We start from the raw sequence: 24,079 nt of genomic DNA on the forward strand, positions 1-24,079 counted from the left end.
AGAAAATATGTTTCAAGTTTATTTCTGTTAAATCTAAGTGAAATGTGATGACTTCATTCCAGGTCAGCCCATGGGAAGTTTTACTTGGCCTAGAAATCTCTCATGAAAAACACAAAGCTTGTATTTCAAACTGATTTTCATTTATTCCTGGCTATTAATACCCTGAATTAATACAAGTACTTTTACTCAAATTACATATTTGACATAAAGCCAATTTGGAATTCAAAAATTGCATTTATCTTGCTGAAGCCTCTTCTCACGATTGTCCTTAAAACAATCATGGGGAGGTTGATCAGTGAAATCACCTTATATATATTGTGGGGCTACAGCTGTATTGTTCCAACAGCTGGAGGACTGTGGAACTTAAGACAACAGCATTTCTGCCCTGAAGGCATAGGCACAGTGTGCAGAGCGCAGTTCTTCTCATCAGCTATGCTCTAAAGATGGACTTAACATTTCATTTGAGAAAAAATAAGTCAAAGGATAATACACCTGATTGAAGTGCAGCACAAAAGTCCATGAAAGACAATGAGAAGAACACTTTCATAATTTTGAGACAGTGCCTTTGGCAAGGTTTCTTTCAGATTCACGGAAAAATTTCCAGGCTCTCTACGTTCATAATGGGCACAAAGGCATTGTATGAAACCTCCTGTTCCATGTTGTACTATTGGCTGTTTTTGAAAATGACATTGTTAAAACATAACCACAGACCTTTTGGCACTGTGTCAGTGTGTGTGTGTGTGTGTGTGTGTGTGTGTGTAGATTTCAAAATAATCCAATTCATTAAAAAAACAAAAAAAAATTTAGTGGAATTTTTGAAAAACTGAGTTTTAAATTGTTAGAAATGACTAATTTATGGAGCATTAGAAAGCATGAGTAATTTTAGCATTATCTTCCTATTATCTAATTTTATAGTTTATGACTTAATTCAAAACACATTTTCAGGTATAAAGAAAATGAATGAAAAATGTTATTTGAAAGTGTAACATAGTTATCATCTTTGTCAATAATACGGACTTAGAAAAAAAGGGGCAAGTGTGTTTCATCACATTTATTCTAAAACCTATGCCAAATCTGTTATATTCATGATTCCTTCTTTTTGTGATTATCTGTCCAACCATACCATTTTTTTCTAGTACAACAATGGCCAAGGTTCTGAGGTGAACAACCGCTGTGTGTGTGTGTTTCTTTAATGTTTCAGAAGACTGGTGCTTAAGCAGGCCACACAGAGAACATTCTGAAAGACATGGCTTAAAGACTTCACTGGATGGCATAGCTGAGGGCTGGGAAATATCAAATATATTACCTATCTCATTAATTATTAGTACGGTCTAAAATTTCTCTTTGGTAGTAATTAGAACAAAAACAAAGCTGGATATTAAGAAAAATCCTATTTGAGGCCAGTGCGAAAGCCAACGCTTGATGTCTGGGTACACAAAAACCAGTTGTATTTATCACATTTTGCTCTTTATTCACATTTTCAGCTCATCATTGTAAAAAGAATGTGATAAGGACAATGTTTTATTGCATTTGTATTTTCAATATATACACTTTACATCTAGAGACTTATACTGACTTACCAATTTCATTCTGCAGAGAAAGATTCCGAGACAAATTCCTCAGCAGAGAGACGGCAGTCTTTTTCACACTTGGATCACCAACATGCAGCATCTTTCGTGTGTGCTGAAGGCCATTTTCTTTCTGGACAACTGTCTGAGCTACTGATGCTGGCATCTGTTTTGTGAGACATATTCTATAAATACTATTGTATTTTACTTCACGGTTAAAATTTCTTAATTTCTGTAGATTACTAGAGATTGAGCGAGATGTTTTAAAAGCTAGAGATACTTTCTTTAAATTCTTATTAGGTTTTCAATTTAATTACTGGATACAGACAGTTTATTCAGTATTTTTAAATATAACACTGGATTTGGTTAGCTATTATGTTTTTTGCATCTGGTTATAAATAAAATGGGTCTGTCTTTCCCTTTCCTTTCTTTTTTATCATAATCTTTTTATTCACATTTTCAGTTCATCATTGTGAAAAGAAAAGGACGTTTTACAATCACAGTTACACTAATGTCATAAAATTTAGTGGGTAAGTTTTTTTCCCTTTTTCTATTTTCTTGAACTATTTGTGTAATATAAGAATAATTTCAACTTTGGGGGTCTGGTAGAACTTAGCTCTAAAGCCAACTGAGCTGAGAAAAATTTTAAAGGGAGATGTCTTTGATTACTATTTCAATGTATTTACTGGTTGTTGGCTTATTCATCTTCTCTGTTTGTCTTGTTCAAATTTTGGCATTTTACATATTTAATAAACTTATTCATTTCTAAAAAGCTAGTTTATTCTGAAAGAGATACTGGGCTTTTAAAGAAAGGAATGTATGGCTAGTCAGATTACCTGTAACTCTATTCTCTGTATCAGAGGCTGCATGGGTAAGTTGCTGGTCCAGGTCTAGGTCCACCAGAGGCAAACCTTGTTTGGAATTAGGCTGGTCACCTACTTTCACAGGGTCTGAGTACCAACTAGGCCCTTCCTAGCATCAGCAAACGTCCAACAATACTAAGACCTTAGCTTGTGTCTGCAACTTTACATATTTTTATTTGAAGCTAACATGAGGCTACCATGCCAAAAATCCGTGTATTCTTGATCATTCTTCAGGGTGTCTATCTTCTCTGTTTATCTAAACTCTGCTTGCTTCCCCTACCTCCTGCACAGCGCCCTCCTTACATTCTCCACCGTACCGTCTAAAAAAGGGGTTCTTAATACAGGATCCAGGATAGGTTTCAGGGAGGGAACAGGAGGTCCTTAAAATTATTTTTGTGTTTATAGTAATCTTTTTCAGGGAAAGAGTCCATAACTGTTATTAGATACTCAAAGTGTCCATGACTCAAAGAAGTTTAATAACCACTATTTTGCAATGTTTGTTCCAAAGTTACACTTTGTCTTTCACTAATTTGCAGAACATTCCATTAGACTCTTTTCTTTCCTCTGGGAAGAATCCTTCACCTGCAGCCATTCTGTACAACTCCTCCTTGGACATGGAGGTAGATTTAGCATCCCTCTCTCTTCCCAATGGCCCATCTAAGTGATTATCTTTCCTCATATGCAAAAGCTCTGCTCTTCTGAGTCAATGTCGTCCAGCTCTATCTCTCTCATAGCGTTTTCTTTGTCATCTCAAGGCTGAGTATATAAAAATGATCACAGAATTCTGATTCATTGAGGGAAATGGGAGAGGCTGATGTGGAATGGTCTTTAGAATTTGCTCATAAAGGAAAATAAACAATCAGATTTACCAAATAGAGATTTCATATTCCAGCTTTAGGGAATTTGTGAGAATGACTGTTAGTTATTTACAAACAGCACTTCTAGTTCATATTGCCCTGAGGTTGAGCGCCTTTTCAAATGTTTAATGGCCATATATACATTATGTTTTGTGAAGTGCCTGTTCAAATCTCTTGTCCATTTTTCTATTGAGTTGTCTATCTTTTTATTGTTAAATCGATGAGTTTTCTTTTATTTCCTAGATACCAACTTTGTTACTTATATATGTTACAAAAATCTTTTCCTCCTCTGTGCTTTGCCTTTTTACTGTCTTTTGATAGCTTGTTAATAATTTTAATGTCAATTTATAAAATATTGACTTTATGTGCTTTTTATGTCTACTGTTAAGAAATCTTACCCTATTCCAGGTCAGGAAGATATTCTATGTTATCATTTAGAAGCTTTATTGTTTTACCTTCCACATTTAAATCTCATTGCTGTTGGAGCTGATTTGTGTGTAAGGTGTGAGACAGGGAACACATTTTGTTTTTTTTTCATTGGACATCAAATTAAGTGCCTTTAAAGTGTTTTAGAAACTTGAAAACTGTTTATTTCAATGATTTTTAACTTGTACAATGAATGTTTAATTTTACATGTATATACAACATAATGAGTTGATATATTGCAAAATAATTATCACAATAAGTTTAGATAACATCCATCATCACACATAGTCACAAATTTTTTTTCCTTCTTGTGATAAGACCTTTTAAGATCCACTATTTTAGCAACTTTCAAATATACAACACAATATTGTTAACTATAGTCACAATGCTGTACATTACACCCCCAGGAGTTATTTATACTGTACTTTATACTTTATACTTTACACTATCCTTAGAGAATTTGCTAAATGGGTAAATTTTATCAACCCATCCCCTTTCCTTATTTATTATTTTGTGTTTTTTTGGTATCATTTAAAAAATAATGACCATTATACCTGAACTAATAAAGTTTACATTAAGGTATTCTTACCAGCAAGAAATTACTGCCATAATTTTATACTAAAATTATAGAATTTATCGTTTAGAAGCTATTCAGTCCAGTTCAGGTTCTTTGCCATCTAAGGCACATGGCCATCAATGCTCAGTGCTGTCTCAGTTATGAACACAGGTGAATGGACTGGGTATTTTTTGGAACTATGTTTAATGGTCTGCTTTTCATGTTTTTCTATTCAGTGATTCCTTTTAGAAATTACAAAGCCAGGCATTTTTTTTATCACACCATCTAAACATAGCAAAATTAGGGAAAGTAATAATTAGAAAAAATATACATGTAAGTCAAAATTTTAATAAAAAGCATCTTGTAACTTAAAAGAACAAAGGGTCCTCATATCATTGTCCCATGCTGCTAATGATTTTCTCCTATAAATCTCTAGTCAAGATCAACTCTAATAGCCTTGAGTATGGATTAATACCAGTTTAGTGTAGGTCTCCTTTCAGGGGACTGGACTGGTCTAAGGTTAGGTATGATTTAAAATCCATTGCTTGGATTCCTTTTGGACTTGGAACTCTTAGATTTCTGTTTGTTTATTTCTTTTTCCCAGCTAGATTATTACCAAACACAGGGATTTTGTCTTATTCACCACCATATACTTAGCACTAGGCTAGTGCCTTTTATGTAGAAGGTGCTCAAATACTGTTTGTTTGATAAATGAATAAAGGAATTATGTAGTCTGAATAAACTACATATTCAGAATGGCATATTCTTGTATGTTGGGTGGCAAATATTCCTGTATTGACAGAAACATGGAAACACCTCTGGATAGTTTGGATTCCATGAAAGATTCTGGAGTGGAAGAGGCTAAAATCCAAGCTTAAAGGGTTAGCTCATATTGAACCATCCTCAGAGCACAGTGAGATTAAATACATACAGATACAGCAATTTAATTTCTGATCTTTTCTATTAAGTTGGCTGGTAGTCAGTTAATAAGAGGGCTTCTGTAGTTTGGGAAAATGAAAGAAATGGTTTTGGGAAACCAAGCATGGGGAAATGGGAAGATAAGACAGTAAATTATGTCTTTCTGTCTGTCAGGGCTCCCTGGTCACTCCCCATTTCTTTCTCTTTGCGCACAAGTACATTCTGAAGAATTTCAAAGAGATTAAAATTGGGTTGTATTCTTAACCACGGTGTTAAAATTAGAGAAATACTGGTTTTAGTATTTCACAATTCAAAACTGAGCAAAGAATGAACATGGTTCATTAAAGAATGAACATGGTTTCTCAAGTAAAGAATAAATAATATTTTTGTTATCAACAAGAGTGCTTTCCTCTATGATGATGGATAATTAGACTGGCCATAGAGTGAACTACTTGGGGAGAGTTTAATCATTTTATGATCAAGGCAAAGAATACAAGCTTAGTTCAAATAATTAAATATTTATAGAATCCTTTATTATGTTGCAAGCTGTAAAATACATGGGGAAAGGAACAACTTTTTACTCTTTTCTAAAGTAATTTAAAAAAATTATTTTATTGGAGTATAGTTGATTTACAATGTTGTATTAATTTCTGTACAGCAAAGTGATTCAGTTATAAATATATATACATTATTTTTCATATTTTTTTCCATTATGGTTTATCACAGGACCTTGTAAGTTTTTACTCTTTTTAATATTTTGATTTTGCTGGTATAAAGTACATCTGGAAAGAGAAGTAACTCTTTATTTTATAGTTGACTTTCTGGGACACAAAAGCACAGATAGCCTTTCCAACTGCAGTGGACATGTGTTGTCTCTGCCTTCTAGCGTTCATCCTTCCTTTTGGTAACAACACTCTGACTTTCCATTAGGGAGCCACTCCATGTGGTACAAGTGGTAGTGACCCTCGCTCACTGAAACCCCTGCCCCTGAAATTCACATGTGAGCACATAACCCAGACTTGGCCAATTAGAACATCACAGGCTCCTGGCCACAGGTACTGGTTTGGAAATGGGCAAGTGAGACTCATTCCCCCAGTTCTTAACAGAGCTATTGGGAAAACAGTAGTAGTTTCTTTTCCTGTGGAGACACTGAACTGGATAAGAGGTAAGCCTGAAATCACTGGTGGCTATCTTTGCCGTAATATGAGGCTAGCCTTTGAGAATGAAACCAACAGAGGAAAACAGAGTCCAGAGATAGAGAATCACAAATACAATTGCTGGGCACCTATGTCCCACCATGACAGAAGGAAAACCCACCCTGGACTCTTCATTTATATGAGTCAAGAAATTCCTCTCTTTTGCCTAAGCCAGTTCAGGTAGGATTCTGAGACTTGTAACAGAAAGAGTTCTGACTGATACTCATAAATACCAACGAGTCTTTCACTCGCAGTCTGACCTGGGTTTGCAGAAGCTGAGGCTGAAAGTCCTGCAAAGCCGAACTCTCTCTGGCAATTCCTGAGAACCGTCTTGATTGAAGCGAGAAAACTTATGTTCTTACTTCACTGTCATTTCTGAATTTAATGTAGGTGTGTCTACAATGCCATTATTTTTAAAAGTAAGCATGATACTCACTGGTCCACTTCCTGCCGTGAGATTCTGGAGAGCTCCCAAAGATGCTTCTTGAGTGTAGTTTCGGACACTCTTGGCAATCAAGGACAAATACATCCGTATCACGATGGAGTGCCACAGCCACTCCACGCCCTTGGGGTTGCTCTTTTCCTCTGGCATTGGCATATCCTGGTATTGCTAACCACACACACGATGAAATCCAAAATTAATGCCTTCAAGTCATTTCTATAATTCCACACCCAAACCAAGAGACCAGAAGTACTGTCTTGTCTAGGGAGACTAATAATTAGCATAATAAGAAGCCCTTAAAATAAAAATGAAAAAGCAAATATGTATGATTCACAATCATTTAACTTTTAGCCCATAATGACTATTTCTCTCTCACAATACCCCATACTCACAACTTTACATTTCACAGCGAGAGAGAATGCAGAGAATTAAGCATTGACTGTTCTAGAATAGTTTTCAGGCTGCTGTTAAGCTAAAAGCTAAATTAGTCACATCCACTCTGAAGATAAGAAAAACAGGCCTCTTCCCTCAGAGTCTTGTGAAGTTGTCCAGGATAGCATCAGGATTCTAAATTTACCAGTCGTCCTCCAAGTTCACATACACCGTGATACTCTTGAGGAGTAGGAGAGATCACATTCCTTCTATTTCATGAAATGCCAGTCTGGACAGCAGTCCTTCCTATGTATGGGGTTTGCTTTTCGGATGTAAAAGTTTGTTTTTAGAATGTTTAAAGCTGAATGTCAGGGCTGCTTTTAATGTTAAAACAATGCTATGCCACTGGCCATGTGGCATTAAGCTTACTTCCTAACCTGCAGGGCATAGAGCAGTATGATTTGATGGCTAATAGTGTAAATCTGGGGACAGATTATCTGGGATTCAATTCCATCTCCTCCACTAACTTGAATTATTCTGAATTAGCCTTTCTGTACCCTCTGTTTCCTCATCAGTAAACGAGGGTATTAATAATACATACCTCATAGGGTAGATACAAGGCTTAAAAAAACTTAAAATGGAGCCTGACATACACTAAGTACTCAGAAACACACACACACACTTATACTTTCAAAGGCCTCCCCCAACATACCTCTTTTACTTTCCTGCTTCTACTGCCAAAACACCCAATACTTCTGTTGTTGTCAGCCTGGATATTCCGGCTTTGAAGATAGATACTCTGGGAATATTTCTCTGGGAGCTCTGCCTCCAGCTGGTAGGAGAGGTTATGAAGAATGCACACACAGTTCTCTGTGGCCTGAGAAAACAGGACATGAATATTGATCATATACATATAGATATCCCTTTGCAAGTGTTATACCACAGGACCTCTTAGGCTTTAGATCTTACAAGGTTAATTGGATGCAACAGGGTGCGCTTGGACTGCAGGGTGGCTGGGGAGTGAAATGAGTACAGCTAGAAAGGCTAGGGCTAAATCATAAATGGTCATGAGCACAATGCTAAGAAGTAGAGGCTGAATGTTTTAAAACATTGAGGAGCAGTTCTAGTTTACTTTTAAAGAGTGTTCAGAATGATTTTAGATTTTAGGTACATTGTTTAGTAGCCACGTGGACTTGGAAAATAGGAGGAGATATTGCTTATAGAGACCAGTCGACTACAATAATCAGTATAAAAGATGCACAAACTATGACAGCAGTAGTAGCATTAAAGAGGACTGGTTAAACTAAAGAGCATTTCAGAAGTAAAATGCACAAGATTTGTTGTCCAATGGATGTGGGATGTGAGGGAAGAGAGGAAGTTCAACATTACTCAGGTTTCTATTTTCATTTGGTAGATGGTAATAATTATTAAGAAGGTTTATACAGAGGAGTAAGTTCAGAGATGAGGGAAGAGATGAATTTCATGGCTGAATATGTAGCATTTGGGCTCCTTTCAAATATCCAGAGTTGTTAAACAGTTAGAAATTTGGGTCTGGAAAGTAGAAAAAAAAATGAGGCTAGATAGATATTAATATTTATGAGCATGTATGGGAAATCTTAAGCTCAGCAAATCAGTTAATAAATAAAGCCAAACCCAAACAGCTACTTCAAGAATACTCTGAAGAGTCTTACTAAGACAAAATAAGTAAGTCAATATGAGAGACATCTAATTCTTGTATCACCTTGTCATCTGGCTGGTAATCTGCAATGGTTCCTCTGACATAATGGACCAGTGAGTCAATCAGTCCATCACACCTTCTCATCACTTTCCTCCCTTCAGGGCCAGCTGAACTCATGTTTCTATCAGGAAAAACAAACAAACAAACAAATAAACGATCAATCATAAGACAGGCAGTGTATCTAATAGGTTTTTGTTTCAAAGTTTCTTCCAAGGGTTCGGAAAACTGTCAAATTTGTCAAAGTATGACAGACTTGTCCTGGGGTCAATAAATCATCAACTGCCTATGGTCATCAAATCTAGACACAACTTGTAAATATATTCATAACACATTATTATGTCAATAAAAGTCTTCTGTCTACTTCATTCCAAGCACCAAGGTCAGAGCATTATTTATTTAATCTTTACACCATTTTGGAGAGGGTATAAATATATGAGGAAAACATTTTGCAGTTAAAAGGAGAACAAATGGCACCTTAGCCATAGCAATACACATGTCCAAGTCCCAACTTGTGCCATGCCTTAATTCTAAGTAACTTAAAGCTACTTAAATTCTCTGGGCTTCAGTTTCCTCATTTGTAAATACAGGGTGTTAGACTATATTATTTGGAGGTTTTGTGGGTTTCAGCATAAACTGTTATTGACAAATATTAAACCAAATGATCTAAAATGTGATAATTCTATAATTAAAATGGCAGAGTGATGTCACGAAAAATGTAGTTTTACACTGTGTAAGACCTAAGTTAAAAGCATGACCTATAAACATCTTTGCAATTAGTCTATTTTTTAAAAATAAATTTATCTATTTATTTATTTATTTTATTTTTGGCTGCATTGGGTCTTCGCTGTGGTGTGAGGGCTTCTCACTGAGGTGGCTTCTCTTGTGGTGGAGCATGGGCTTCAGTAGTTGCGGTGTGTGGGCCTAGCTGCTCCGCAGCATGTGGGATCTTCCTGGACCAGGGATTGAACCCGTGTCCCCTGCATTGGCAGGCAGATTTCTAACCATTGCACCACCAGGGAAGTCCTCTATTTCTAATTTGGCTAAGCCATGACACTTTTCTATAAACAGTGATTAAATCTACAAGTGCAAGTTGCTTTCTTATAGAGACTGAAGCTTATCAAACACAGCAAAGTAATACATGTAGGGATTATGTTTCAGATTCACATCATGTTTATATTCTGGGATTACTGTTACTATGTTCCTTTGCATTAAGTTCTTCTTGTCGGCATTAACTATTTAAAAAATTTTGTTTTCCAAAAATGTTAACAGCTCCATCAACAAGAATGGCAAAAGAACAATGCATTCAGGTTTTTAGAATTTTGAGAACCACCCTTATTCCCTTTTGTTAATTTCACTTGCTAAGAACTATTCCTATAAATTTTATCAGACCAGTTCCTTTCACTGGTAGGTAGAACATTCAAAGTATATTCTTTTTTTTTTTTTTTTTTAGTTTGCTCCTTTTTAAAAATTTTATTTAGAATGCCTATTTGTTGAAGTTGGCATCATTTTACAGATTAGAAAAATTCAATTCTTCTGTCTCTGCAAAGATTTATAATGGGTTAGGAATAACAGATTAGAAATGTAATACATTACAAAACAGTTGCCTATGACTATCTGTACATTTACTATGCACCTTAAGGAAAAGAATTCGACAGTGTGCTGTACTTACACTGCAGATAACATCCTTTTATTCTATTTTACAAAACTGACCAGTGGTAGTGTTTGAATTTATAAATGGCCATTAAACAGGATATTTAACTTAGATATATAGTTAGCGTGCTAAAAAGTGAAAATTTTCAACTGAAGTTCTGTGGCTCACAAAGCATACTGTTTTTGTGTATAATGTCTCAGTGTGATTCTGAACATCAAAAGAACTACAATTCTGAGAAATTTTGGGGTAGCATTTTCTTCTTCTTTAAAATAATATATTACACTAAGTGATTTTAAAAAGTTTCTGTTCCCAAATACTGTTTTCAATACATTTTGTCAAAGAACAAATGTGCCCAGCATTATATCAAGAACTGCAGGGAACAAGGGAGGAGTATCCAGCATTGCATCCTGCTCCCAGGGAGATCACATCTATAATACTTGACTGTTTCTAACCCATGAAAATGCAATTTCATAATCCAACCTATAGTTGAGGAGATAAGACAAATACACCTAAAACTAAGGATATGCTAATAATTTAGTGGTTGCTGAATTGACACAATGAGTTTCTGATTTTAACAAAATCCCTTCTGTGACTTTGGTTCTCATTTGAGGTTTCTAATGTAATTATTCCCATCCTATTTTTCACTGTACCTGAAAGACTTTCACACTTAGTCCATTAAAAAAAAAAGATAATGAATAGGCTCATAAGCTGTAAATAAAACCATTTTTCGTACAGTTTGTTTTTCAAGAAATGATTATTTGAACCAAGATCCTCTATCTACTCTCTGAGCCCTTTATGGTCATGGGATCTTAAGAAGCTTGACAAAACTGAAAAAGCATCTTTTACGGTCTCCTTATTTTACACATGGAGAAACTGAGGACCAAAGAGTTTAAGTTACTTTTCCTGGTGAGATTAAATTACTGGTGAAGTCAGGATAGGAGAGCTGTTCTTTATTCTGTGCTAAGGGCGGCTCCAGAGTAGAGCAAACCTTACCTAACATTCATTCAGTCTGCCATTTGTTTAGCAAGTACCATATGTCCCCCAACTCCAAGACAGCGTTATCATATTTTAAAGCTCCCTTTGACCTTTTCAACATCTGGCTTTGAGAGACGGCAGTAGTTTTAAAATTGCTTTGCCAAATCAAAAGGTCTCTCTCCCTAGCTAAGCCCACTACATACCTTGCAGATGGATGACTCAGCTTTGTTTAACTTCAAGTCTGTTTATTTTGGGTGAGAATGGTAATTCAATTTGGCAGTACTGCCAGTTCACACACACTAACTGTTGTCTTGTAGTCTGGTATTATCCAGACTCTACTGGCTTGAAATGGGACTTATCAGTGGTTCCTGACAGTTGATACCTTTGCTGACAGAAAGTGCATGGAACCCCACTGCTTCAGTATTTGCTCCTGCATATCAAAAATAGTTCCTACCTTACTCAACTACCCAGAAATATGAATGATAAGGGTGGATTATTTTATAGCAATACATCCATGAATAGAGGTCACTAGTCAGAAAGGAATTTGTTATTGTACCACTCTGAAAATAATCAGAAATTATTAGAAAATGATATATTCATCTTAAAGTATTTTTTAACAGCTAATACATAAGTTTTTTGGAATCAGAGAATTAACATGGCCAATCTTAGGCAGAATTGATCCTTTTACACTGTATCTCCTGAGTCCCGAGAAACATTTATCTATCACTGTTTCCTATATGCAGCCCAATAGAGGTTTAATCTGGAAAACTATCTCAAAACTATACATGAAATATATCAAAACAATTATCTTGTTGAAAAGTAAAAAAGAAAGAGCATAAAAACCACAGTACTCAATAAAAGTTGATTATCAGAGTTACCAATGAACATATTGGAAATGTTTAATTCAGTGTCTATGGTTTGAATTTGATTAAATGAGTCTATTTCCCCTGGTATAATCTAGCAGAAGTCTGAGTAAATATGTGAGTACCTTTTAGGAAATTAGAACTGCACACTGTTGTATACTGAAATTTAAATACCAGGTCCTTGGGACTAGGGGTTGGGGCCTCGGGAGGAGGTGGGTAAAGAAGGATGTGAACTACTCTAAACATAAAAGCAGGACTGTTTCAGAGCTCTTCACCTTCACTGGCCCTGAGTGGGAGGATAACAGCGCGAACTGTGGCTTGTGTTTGATATTAAGAAGAATTTTTCTGCTAATATGACTTATAAAGGGTGAGAAAAATAGAATCTGAACCTCTGTATGTCTCTGAACAAAACTTCACATATTTAGGAGGCTTCAGGTGATTTATCTGAAAGCAAATCAGTGATTCCTGACTCTCTCCAGGACCATTTATCTCACACATTCCTGAGTGTCACAATGAAAAGGAGAAAAGAAAACCAAACAACCTGGACCTTGCTAGAATTAAAATAAAGAATGGTCTTTGTTAAGATTAAGGACAGTGTGACTAAATCTTAAATTTGTATGGCAAACCAAAGAGTGAACGGTGTCAAATGATAAGAATAACTGCAATTTAGTATGTGTGCTAGACATTATTATAGATACCTTGCAAATATTATGTTTTTACAAAATTCCTTAAATTAGGGTGTGCTAGAATCTCATTCAGAACCCTGACCTATGACTGTTGTTTAAAGTCAGAATTACCTGCTTCTAATGGGATTTTTAATGCCTCTTCCATAAAAAGTTATCTGTGTGGGGCTACGTGCAGGCATGTTGTCAAATACAGCTAGTCTGCCAGCACTGGAAGGAAGTTTGTTATAACACAGAATGTCCAAACTTGGGGTATGGACAACTGGCCTGGTGAAATGATGAGCTAATATGAAATGTTTAAAGTAAAAGGCTATAGTTAGTTACCAGGGCATGAGAATGGCAGGCAATAATAAGGCAGGAGTGAATTTTTTCAAGACATTTCACCAACAAGTAATTCTAAGATACAGAGATTTTTATTAAAAAATGGGGCTATTTCTACTGATAATAGGTGGTTTCCTACTAACATACAATTTACATGTGTATTAATGTGACCTGTCTTAAAGGTCTAACCAGCATACTGAGATAGTGAGCACCACAGTGGTTTTTAAAAAATTGTGGCTGTATCTTCATTTTCATCAATAATTATAGGCTTCCTAATACCATGTGTTATAAATTATATCCCAAGTGGTACCAGTCAATTAGGTGCTTGGTCCAAGTCCATTCAAAGACCCAATAGGTACTTGATAAGACATTAGCTGATAAGGAGGCATCCTTCTTCCTCTGGTTATTTGAGATTTAGGTCTGGGTTTTTGTTTAACTCTCAGCTGATACATATCAAACAGTTGGGCCTTGTCTGTGATTAACCTAGAGAAGACAGCATAGGCAGTTTGTGGTTGCACAGAACAAAAGAGGAGCCTCATTTGAACTGGCAGAGGAACAAAAACTCTAGGTCAAAAGAAGGGTTTGTCTGTTATTCTGAGTCAACATCAGATCCTGCAGGTATCCGCAAACATCAGCCAAAGTCAGCTGTTCATTCTGCAAAAGGAAGCAACGTTGGGAATAGAACAAAGCTGTACAGCCTACACGTCTTGTTCCTTCCAGGACAAGGAACATCAACTTAATAAAGATGTGCTAGCATCTATTACACATCAAGAAACTAGAAGGTGTAGGAAGAGAAAATCTATCCTTAAAAATCCTTTAGTTCTGCTTTCCTACATTTTCAGGTCTTCCAAAAGTATGCTGAAGAGTCAGTTCAGAGACCCCTGCGCGTGGCACATGGGGCGCCTGATGGCCGGGCCCCCTCCCGCTCCCCTGCCCCTCTCGTCCACGTCCCCCGTCTGCACGGCCACCATGGCGTCCAGCGAGGAGGCCGGCACCAACGGCGGCGCCTCGGAGGCCTGCGAGGAGAGGGAGGCCGGCGAGGAGAGGGAGGCCGCGGGCAAGAGGAGGCGCCGGGGCTTGCTGGCCACCGCCTGGCTCACCTTCTACAACATTGCTATGCCTGCGGGGTGGCTGGTACTAGCTATTGCCATGATACGTTTTTATATGGAAAAAGGAACACACAAAGGTTTGTATAAAAGTATTCAGAAGACACTTAAATTTTTCCAGACATCTGCCTTGCTTGAGGTAGTCCACTGTTTAATGGGAATTGTACCTACTTCTGTGCTTGTGGCTGGGGTCCAAGTGAGTTCAAGAATCTTTACGGTGTGGCTCGTTACAGTGTAAAACCAATATAATTTTTTTTTATCATCTTATATCCTGTTGGAGTTGCTGGTGAACTTCTTACAATATACGCTGCCTTACCATATGTGAAGAAAACAAGAATGTTCTCAATAAGACTTCCCAATAAATACAATGTCTCTTTTGACTACTATTATCTTCTTCTTATAACCATGGCCTCGTATATACCATTGTTTCCACAACTCTACTTTCATACGTTAACGTCAGAGAAGAAAGGTGCTTCACGGAGGGGTGACTGTCGAAAAGGATGATTAAATGATCCCTACAACAAGGTGCTTTTTCCAGAATAACCAGGATTACTTGAGTCCAACTTTTAATAACAAGAATAAACAGCTTCATGAAAAAAAAAAAAAAGAGTTCAGCCAGAAATCATCTGGTTGGTCAGCAAGAGTCATTTCCCCTTGACTTAGCAGGCTGTTCAAGGTAGAATGTCAAATTCCATTTTAAATGAATTATAACAGCAAACTAATTTTAAAAATATGCCCAGGAGCCACTGGAACTTGAGTAGACATTCTTAACACCTAAAGGAGAGGTTTGGGATGCTAGACTAGGACAGATGAAGATGCTTAAGATCTAGAGTAGTATTCTACTCTAGAATATGGTGCTCAGACAGCCTGTGCCTCCAAGATAGGCATATGTTTTTTAAAATTTATTTTTTATTGCGGTAACATTGGTTTATAATATTATACAAATTTCATGTGTACAGCCTGATATTTCTACTTCTGTATACACTACAGCGTGCTCACCACCAAGAATTGTTTTCATCCTTCACCATACAGTTGATCTCCTTTATCCATTTAACCCTCCCCTGCCCCCTTCCCCTCTCGTAAGCACTACTCTGTTCTTTGTATCTATGTGTTTATTTTGCTAGGTTTGGTTTGTTTACTTATTTTGATTTTTTGACTGTTTTTTATAGGAGTGAAATCATTTTCTACATATGAGTGAAATCATACAGTATTTGTCTTTCTCCATCTGACTTATTTCACTTAGTGTAATACCCTCAAGGTCCATGACGGCATAAACTTTAACCACAGGATAGCAATAAAGTCATCAGTGGCTTTATCCAAATATATCAACTCACTTTTTTTTGATGAAGAATTTTAAAACATTTAACAGTAGTTCTATGACAGTATTAATATTTTTTGGAAAATGACTTCGAGTGTCATAAGATACAGTTAATAAGACACTACCTTCAATTTAAGATACACACAGAATTTTTTTTTCCCCCCGTACGCGGGCCTCTCACTGTTGTGGTCCCTCCCGTTGCGGAGCACAGGCTCTGGACGCACAGGCTCAGCGGCCATGGCTCACGGGCCCAGCTGCTCCGCGGCATGTGGGATCCTCCCAGACCGGGGCACGAACCCGTGTCCCCTGCATCGGCAGGCAGACTCTCAACCACTGCGCCACCAGGGAAGCCCCACACAGAATTTTTAAACATGAGGATGCTTTAAAAAAAATCTCTGACAAAAATACACACTTGGTTTCAGCCTAGCGCTGCAGATATTATCTGTTGCAGAGGGAGATGGGACCTTTGTGGAGAGAACTGCCAGATCACCCTTGACCAAGTGATCAAGCTTGACATCATGGACAATAGGCCAAAAGGATACCATGACACCCAACAGAAGTACACAGCATCACCCCCGACTTTTCTTATTAAAAAGTTTGACTTGAATCTAATCTTGAAGAAACAATTCAATAAACCCATACTGATACAGTCAAAAAAAAAAATCTCTGATAAAGACATTCTTGGCAATTTCATTTTCTGTTCAAGACTCATCTCATAAACTAACTGATGCAGAAAAACAAGCAAATACAGTCCTCTTGATATAATAAAAATTATTCTTCTGTTTCCTTCGCTGATTCTTCTTCCTCCATATTATCCCTATTCATGTGTTTTCTTTTAACAATTATCCCGGGGGGCTGGACCCAAAGTAGACAAATGATATTTATGAACTGGTTGGTAAGAATGAAGAATTTCTTTGGCAAACTGAAATGTCATATAATTTCTGTGAAGTACAACTTTTAATCTGGGCCCACCTGCTAAGGACACGAATAAGATAGTGGAAAATTTACTCTGAAGAGTGGGGACCTTTGCAAGGGGGCTGCTTAACATTTCTAATGAGACAAATATTCTTTAAAACATTGGACTCAGGGAGACCAGACAGGGGTGACCAGGTAATCATGGCCATATTTGCTTCGTTTGTTTGATGTGTCTGCTTTAACAAGTTAATTATTGTTGACAGATTTAAAAATGACCTAAAACCCCTGAGGCTTAGTTTATAAAACAGTTATTTTTAAAAATCACTTATACCTTTTAAAATTACTTAAAGAGAAACTTACACAATAATGTAACTCATTAGGGCTTCCCTGGTGGCGCAGTGGTTAAGAATCCGCCTGCCAATGCAGGGGACACCGGTTCGAGCCCTGGTCCAGGAAGATCCCACACGCTGCGGAGCAACTAAGCCCATGCTCTACAACTACTGAGCCTGTGCTCTAGAGCCCTCGAGCCACAACTACTGAGCCTGTGAGCCACAGCTACTGAAGCCCACCTGCCTAGAGCCCATGCTTCGTAACAAGTGAAGCCACTGAAATGAGAAGCCTGCACACCACAACGAAGAGTAGACCCCACTCACTGCAACTAGAGAAAGCCCGCGCACAGCAACAAAGACCCAATGCAGCCAAAAATAATAATTTAACTCATTAAGCCACATTTGTTTGTATATCTAAAATATTCAATGTATAAAATGTGATTATGACCAACAGAGTAATATGACTAGAAATACTGCCAATTCCATTATTTATGGACTTTATATTGGTTATGTTTATACATCAAATGTTAAGAGTTTCAATAATTAACCAAATAACTGAGGATGAAGTTGATAATTCAACTTTTTATTTCTGGAAAAGTCATTCTCCAGACTGAACTATCTGGATACTTCTATCAGGTTTCTGTGTTGTTTACACTGTCTCAGCTAACATTCTTCTAGTTTATGTTAAACTATTTTCTAGAAGTAAATAACCACATATTTAGATTATGGTTTTAAAAAATATATACACTACCAAACGTAAAATAGATAGCTAGTGGGAAGTAGCTGCATAGCACAGGGAGATCAACTAGGTGGTTTGTGACTTAGCTAGGAAGGGTGGGAGGGAGGGAGACACAAGAGGGAAGAGATATGGGAACATATGTATAACTGATTCACTTTGTTATAAAGCAGAAACTAACACACCATTGTAAAGCAATTATACTCCAATAAAGATGCTAAAAAAAAATAAGTTCTGGCCTGCTTTTAAATCTATAGTCTTACAAAAAAGGAAAATACTTATTTGATAATAAGGGAAATTAGACTCTCATTTAATTACTAATTCTTAATTATTTAAATAACTAAATAGGATTATGCAGAGACATAGACCAGATAAATCCTTTTCTGTTAGGAGTATTTAGAATAAGGGATAACTGAGCAAAGGTAAATAGAATGAAAAGCATAATTAAGGAAATTCAGATTCAGCAAAGTTCTGAAGTTTGATATCCAGATATACATAAAAAATGAAATTCAGGAACACAATGACATGTTTTATTGTACAGGAGTAGATAGATATAATTGAATATATTAAAAATTTACATGGAGATATTATTTTTCCAGAAAGTAGTTGGTATTGATATTACCAAAAAACTTGCCCTTAACCCAGAGGCTCAACAGGATTAAGGCTGATAATTATAGCTTTTCTTTCTAAATGTAGTTTGCTTCCTCTGACCACTCCCCACCTTAGCTAGATTTATCATAAGTGACAATGGAAGTTTCTTTTAAGACATCATAAATTTTAGTACAAATAACTATATTACACATTCATTAAAATACATTTACTACACTATGACACATATAGGAAAGAGTGAAGTTTAAGTCACTTGTAGGAGAAATGCATTACCAATTGCTTTTCCTCTTCAACTGGCATAAAATATAATTAAGAAAAAGGAGTATATTTCATAATGTTTTATAGTAATGTTTTGTCATTTTGTCCTATTATCCTAAACAAAATGGCAAATTCTGGGGTAGTCTTTACAATGCAGAAACAATTGTGTGTTTTATAACTTTTAATTTATATTGGAGCATAGTTGATTAACACCGTTGTGTTAGTTTCAGGTGTACAGCAAAGTGATTCAGTTATACATATACATGTATCTAGTCTTTTTCAAATTCTTTTTCCATTTAGGTTATTACAGAATATTGAGGAGAATTCCCTGTGCTATACAGTAGGTCCTTGTTGGTTATCTACCTTAAATATAGCAGTTTCAATCCCAAACTCCCAATTTATCCCTCCCCTCCACCCTTTCTCCCATAACCATAAATTGGTTCTCTAAGTCTGTGAGTCTGAGAAACAGTTGTTAATCAGATTGTGGCGATAACATTAAGGCAGCAAGTTTATAAGGCTTTCTCATAAGCAAATGGTTAACAAATAATAGGAGTTTAGGAAAACAACTTTTCAGAGTTTTGTGAATTCATATTTTTAATGACTATATTGAAAAAGGATAGAGATGAACTAGTGATAGCATGATGAGCTAAAGACTGAGCGGGACATTCAAACAGCTATTCTTCCTTTACCAGCTCCTTAAATGTGACTCTCCAGTCAACATTTTTTCCCAATCCCTAGGCAACATCAGTTAAGCAACTCAATGCCTGCATTAACAGTCTTTTCAAACCTCTTCTACACTTCTTATCAAATGGACTGTGATAATCTCTTCTGGTGCCTTTCCCCCACTAAAACTGGAGTTCCTCCAGGGCAAAGATAGGTCCCATTCCCCTTTGAAATTTCAGAAATTTAAACAGTGCTTTGGATACAGCAGGCACTCAAGTACTGGAAAGGATTGGATAAGAGCAAGAGGGAAGACAGACCAAGTGGTAAAATCCCAAGAAGGCTGGATTAGTTGCTTTTCTCAAGTTTCTGATAACTGCTTCTATTATTGTGGAAGGGTCACTAGTACTTAATTTCTTCAGCTGAAGAATGAGACTGCTAACAGAGGCTTTCTCAGAAGAGTCTGTGTTTGGCCTGAAGTGTTTTCCAGAACTCTGAATGTCACTGCTCCTGGGGTAGGCATTTTTTTCCATTCTCTAGTCTGATAGCAGCCCATAGTCTCACACTTGTCCACTTAAGTGCCTGTCTGACCCCTGGAGGCATTTTAATTTCTGACCTCTAAATTGTTTCCACCTCTTCCCTTTTAAGAGAACAAAGAAGACTGAGGTAAGAAAAGAAAGAAGGAAAGAAGGTAAGAGAAGGAAAGAAATAGTGAGAACCAAATGGAAGAATGGAGAAATAATGGTAAATCTTTGGTAGGAATTTTGAACATACACCCTGATAATGACCATTGGTTTTATTTATGTCACATCCAAAGGTGTCCCAAAAGTGTGGCAATCAGTGAGGTGGAACATAGAGAATTGACAGCCATGTCACACCAATTCCCAATGAGTTACCCATACTAAATTGACAAACAGGGGCTCGCAATAAGTATGTGTAGGAAGGGTGTACAATCAAAGAAGGCAGCTAATGCTCTTTGGTAATTTACAATTCTATGGTTGTCACATAAGTCTTTTGCAGTTTGAAATGTTTGGAAGAGTATCCTACTAAACAAAATAAATTATTAAATATTTTAACTGTTATACTTCTTGTCCTAAGTAAATAAAAATAATTTTGAAAAAAAGAACGGGGCATTTTAGTAGGTTTTCTCCACTCAAAAAAAAAACGTGGGGTGGATAATGCTTCATAATGCCTTCCAAGAAGACAAAGGAAATATTTCTTCTTTGAAAAGAGATATGTAAGGAGAAATATGCCTTTACCCCAATTATCCACATCTTGATGTTAATCAACTAATGGAAATTCAGTGCCAGTGGTATGCCAACCAGCTTTCTGGGTTGGTGGAGTGGGGAGAGCTCTGATTTGTAGCATTTGCCAATTTCTATAGTGTAAATACTCCCACCATGGCTGATTTCAAGCTACCAACATGATGTCACTGAATGTGGAGGTATGAGGAGATCCTGACAACTGCTCTTGATGGCTCTAGCACAAATTGGGAGTGTATCAATTTATTTTTCCTCTCCTAACTTGGATTTTATTATTCATTATGCTGGCATAGTGTTTAAGAAAAAACCTGAAACTTGCAATGAACATTGTTTTCCCTATTGCAAAATTTGTATCACCTGTCAGTGAGTAACTTTAGTCATGAAAAGTATGTAATTCCAAAGGAATTACCTAAAGAAAGCACCAAGGCCCACGGTAAATGCTGCGGCAGGCAGATGCTAATTCTGTAGAAAAATGACCTGATACCTGACAGATACGGTGTATCTGACAGTTTTTGAAGGATAAGCTGTGCACGTTCTCCTGTCTGAATGTGATCGCACTGTAGCAGCTCCAGGTGGGCAGAACTGGAGTCACTGTCACAAGTTCATTAATGAAGCAAAGATTTTACCTGCTGAGCAGATTCACTCTGCACCACTGCTATCTAAAGACCAGGGAAGTCCCTCTCAGAACTGATCTCACTCTCAAGTTAGTAAAGGGACAAAGTCACTGGTCTATGCAGAAGTTCTACTTCAAAGTAGATTGAAGGAATTTAGCTACACTAACCTAAGTCAACACAATGCCCAAAATACTACTCATGCTGCCAGTTGCCAGTGGCGGAGGCCATACCTCCAATGAACTTGTAGCAGTTACAATATTTGCTAACATTTATTTTTATGTAGTTAAGATTCACTCTTATTAGAGCTAGTCAACACCTGTCTTAAAATCTTTTTAGAGTAACTTGGAGTCAGAAATAAGCAACTATTCAGAAGACAGCTCTCTTGTGAAAATTGAGACTATTTGATTACAGGTTCCCTACAGGTCCCTTTCTAACTCACATCTCCTTACTGACTTTTATACTCAATTGTGACAACATCTACCCGAAGTTGTCTACAAAGCCATCTCCTCTCTTGGAAAGACCTCCCAGTTCTTATGCTTTCTATTTTCTCTGTTAATAGGAAATGTAGTGCAGAGTTCCACTTGCATAGAACTCCTAAAAAAAGACAACACTGAAATGCAGACACAATGCCCATAATGAGACCTGAACGTGACTGTACACTGGCCTACCTGACCCTGCAAGGTTGCGAGACTGTGAAGGGCAGAGGCTTAATCCACAGCAGAGCAGTCTGTAGATATGTGACTAATATCAATGTATCCAGCACACTGATGAAGAGCTTGGCCCTGGAGACAGCCTTCCTGGATTAGAATTCCAGCTTTGTCTTTTACTAGCTGTATGATGTTGGGAAAATCTCTTAACCTCTGCTCTCTGAGCTCCAGTTTCCTTATCTATAAAATGGGAAGGCCTACTTTACAAGGGTTGCCCTGAGAATAAACTGAGGAAATCCTCATAAAGCATTCTGAACAGTTTTTACAACACAAATATTAGCTATTATTATTATAAATTAGATACACAGATGAAATAATAGATATTTTAGAAGCAAATACTATGATACTCAATTTCCCAAATATTTTGCAATATTCTGCTTCTGAAAGTAGTTCAAATCAGTGGTTTGGACTGACTTTGCAAACACTGTTTAAAATGGTGTCATTATGATGGGAGTGGATTCAGGCAATAACATACCTGAAAAATGTGTGCCAACAAGGGCACTGCTTCACCCAAACCACGCAAGTCTGTTATTCCTTGTTCATAAAAGGAGACTACAGGAAAAGATGTGCAACCAACATCTTTATTTTTAGATTTCCACCTTCCCAATACACCTTTCATGTGGATATTATAATTTTTCTTCTTCATGCAGAACTTATATTTCTATCCTCCCCACACTACTAACTTTGCTTACAGAAGAAAATTATTAACTCCTTAACATGATTTATAAGGCCCCCTCAGTCTGGCTTTAGCTAATGTTTCCAACTTCTGTTTGATTACTTTCCATCACAAATTTGATACCTTGCCAGACATGATTATCCACCTAATTCCTAATGGATTTTCATTTGCTCATTCGTTCATTACTCATTTCACTCAAATACTTTATACTTGCTTACTATATGTCAGAAACCTTGCTATGTGCTAGGAATTAGAGATTAGAAAAATGCATAGGCTTAGCTCTTAGAGTTCACAATCTAATAAAAAAGGTATGTAAACAACTTCCCATAAAAATAGTAATGTAATACAAAGTCTGTACAGAGGTGACTTACCTGTAAAAAGTCCTGTTTGAATTCTTATAAACAAGTAATGGCTTTTGCCTGAGGCAGGAAAATGTTTTACAGAAAAGATTAACTTTATCTTTGCTATTATATGACTAGGAGATTAAGTAATCAGTAGGCAGATAATAGAAAATGTTTACCAGGCAGTAAAATTGAATAAAGCCTTGGCTATATGAAATTACCTATAATATCTAAGGAAAGCAAGTACTTTGTAGCTTGCTTGTACTTTGGGATATGTTTGCAGGAAAATGGGAAGTAAGATTGTAAAGAAGGTTGTGGATAGACTGAGAAAGGTTGCATATGCTGTAACTGAGGAAGGTGTCTTCTATTTTTGTTTTGTTTGTCCACCAAGTGTTCCCCTCCCTCTTGCTACTTTAACAGACCTTGTTGCTATTGTTGCCATGAAGCAAGTATCTGATCCAGGTCTGGTCAATCTAGGGGAACAGAGGCTCAAACGATACACAGCTTTCAGAAGCAGAGTCAGGGTTAAACCTTCCAGGAGATTGACATTTAAAGAAAGAAGTGCACTTTTTCTGCTGGGTGGCTAAGCAAGGGCTGCCTGTGATTTAGGGATCTGCTACGTGGAGAAGGCTTGTTTGCATTTTTAGAGAATGAGCCCAGTAGTCTTCAAAGAAGACGAGTAAGCAGAGATGAGATATACAGGCATACTTCGTTTTATTGTGCTTTGCTTTATTGAGCTTTACAGACATTGCATTTTTTTTTTAACAAATTGAAGGTTTGTGGCAACCCTGTGTTGTTAGATGATGGTTAGCATTTTTTGTAATAAAGCATTTTTAAATTAAGGTATGTATATTGATTTCTTTAAGACATAATGCCATTGCACACTTAATAGACTGTTGCATAATGTAAACATACTTAAATAAGCACTGGAAAACCGAAAAGATCGTGTGACTTGCTTCATTGCAATATTCACTTTATTGCGGTGGTTTAGAACTGAATCCATAATATCTCTGAGGTATGCCTGTAAATAGGAGACTGAGTTCTAGAGATGCTGAATTTACGTCCCAGTCCTTGAGGCCATGGTTCCTGATGCACTTCTTTCACTTCCACAAGTGCCCG

The 24,079-nt window shown here is 36.9% G+C and overlaps 1 protein-coding gene and 1 pseudogene across 1 annotated transcript in view; one reads left to right on the top strand and one right to left on the bottom strand.

Moving 5' to 3' along the window:
* PKP2 (plakophilin 2) overlaps positions 1 to 24,079 on the bottom strand; it is an 84,592-nt gene that overhangs the window by 6,918 nt on the left and 53,595 nt on the right. Inside the window, exons 7-10 of the mRNA XM_067696114.1 lie at positions 8,940 to 9,057; positions 7,911 to 8,075; positions 6,821 to 6,994; positions 1,581 to 1,734 (exon numbers count right to left, since the gene is read on the bottom strand). Of these exons, the coding sequence (XP_067552215.1) occupies positions 1,581 to 1,734; positions 6,821 to 6,994; positions 7,911 to 8,075; positions 8,940 to 9,057 (611 nt within the window). The remainder of the gene's footprint in view (positions 1 to 1,580; positions 1,735 to 6,820; positions 6,995 to 7,910; positions 8,076 to 8,939; positions 9,058 to 24,079) is intronic.
* LOC137201777 (very-long-chain (3R)-3-hydroxyacyl-CoA dehydratase 1 pseudogene) lies at positions 988 to 15,133 on the top strand (annotated as a pseudogene).

Source organism: Pseudorca crassidens, chromosome 11 (assembly GCF_039906515.1).
Source record: "Pseudorca crassidens isolate mPseCra1 chromosome 11, mPseCra1.hap1, whole genome shotgun sequence".
Taxonomy (NCBI): Eukaryota; Metazoa; Chordata; class Mammalia; order Artiodactyla; family Delphinidae; genus Pseudorca; species Pseudorca crassidens.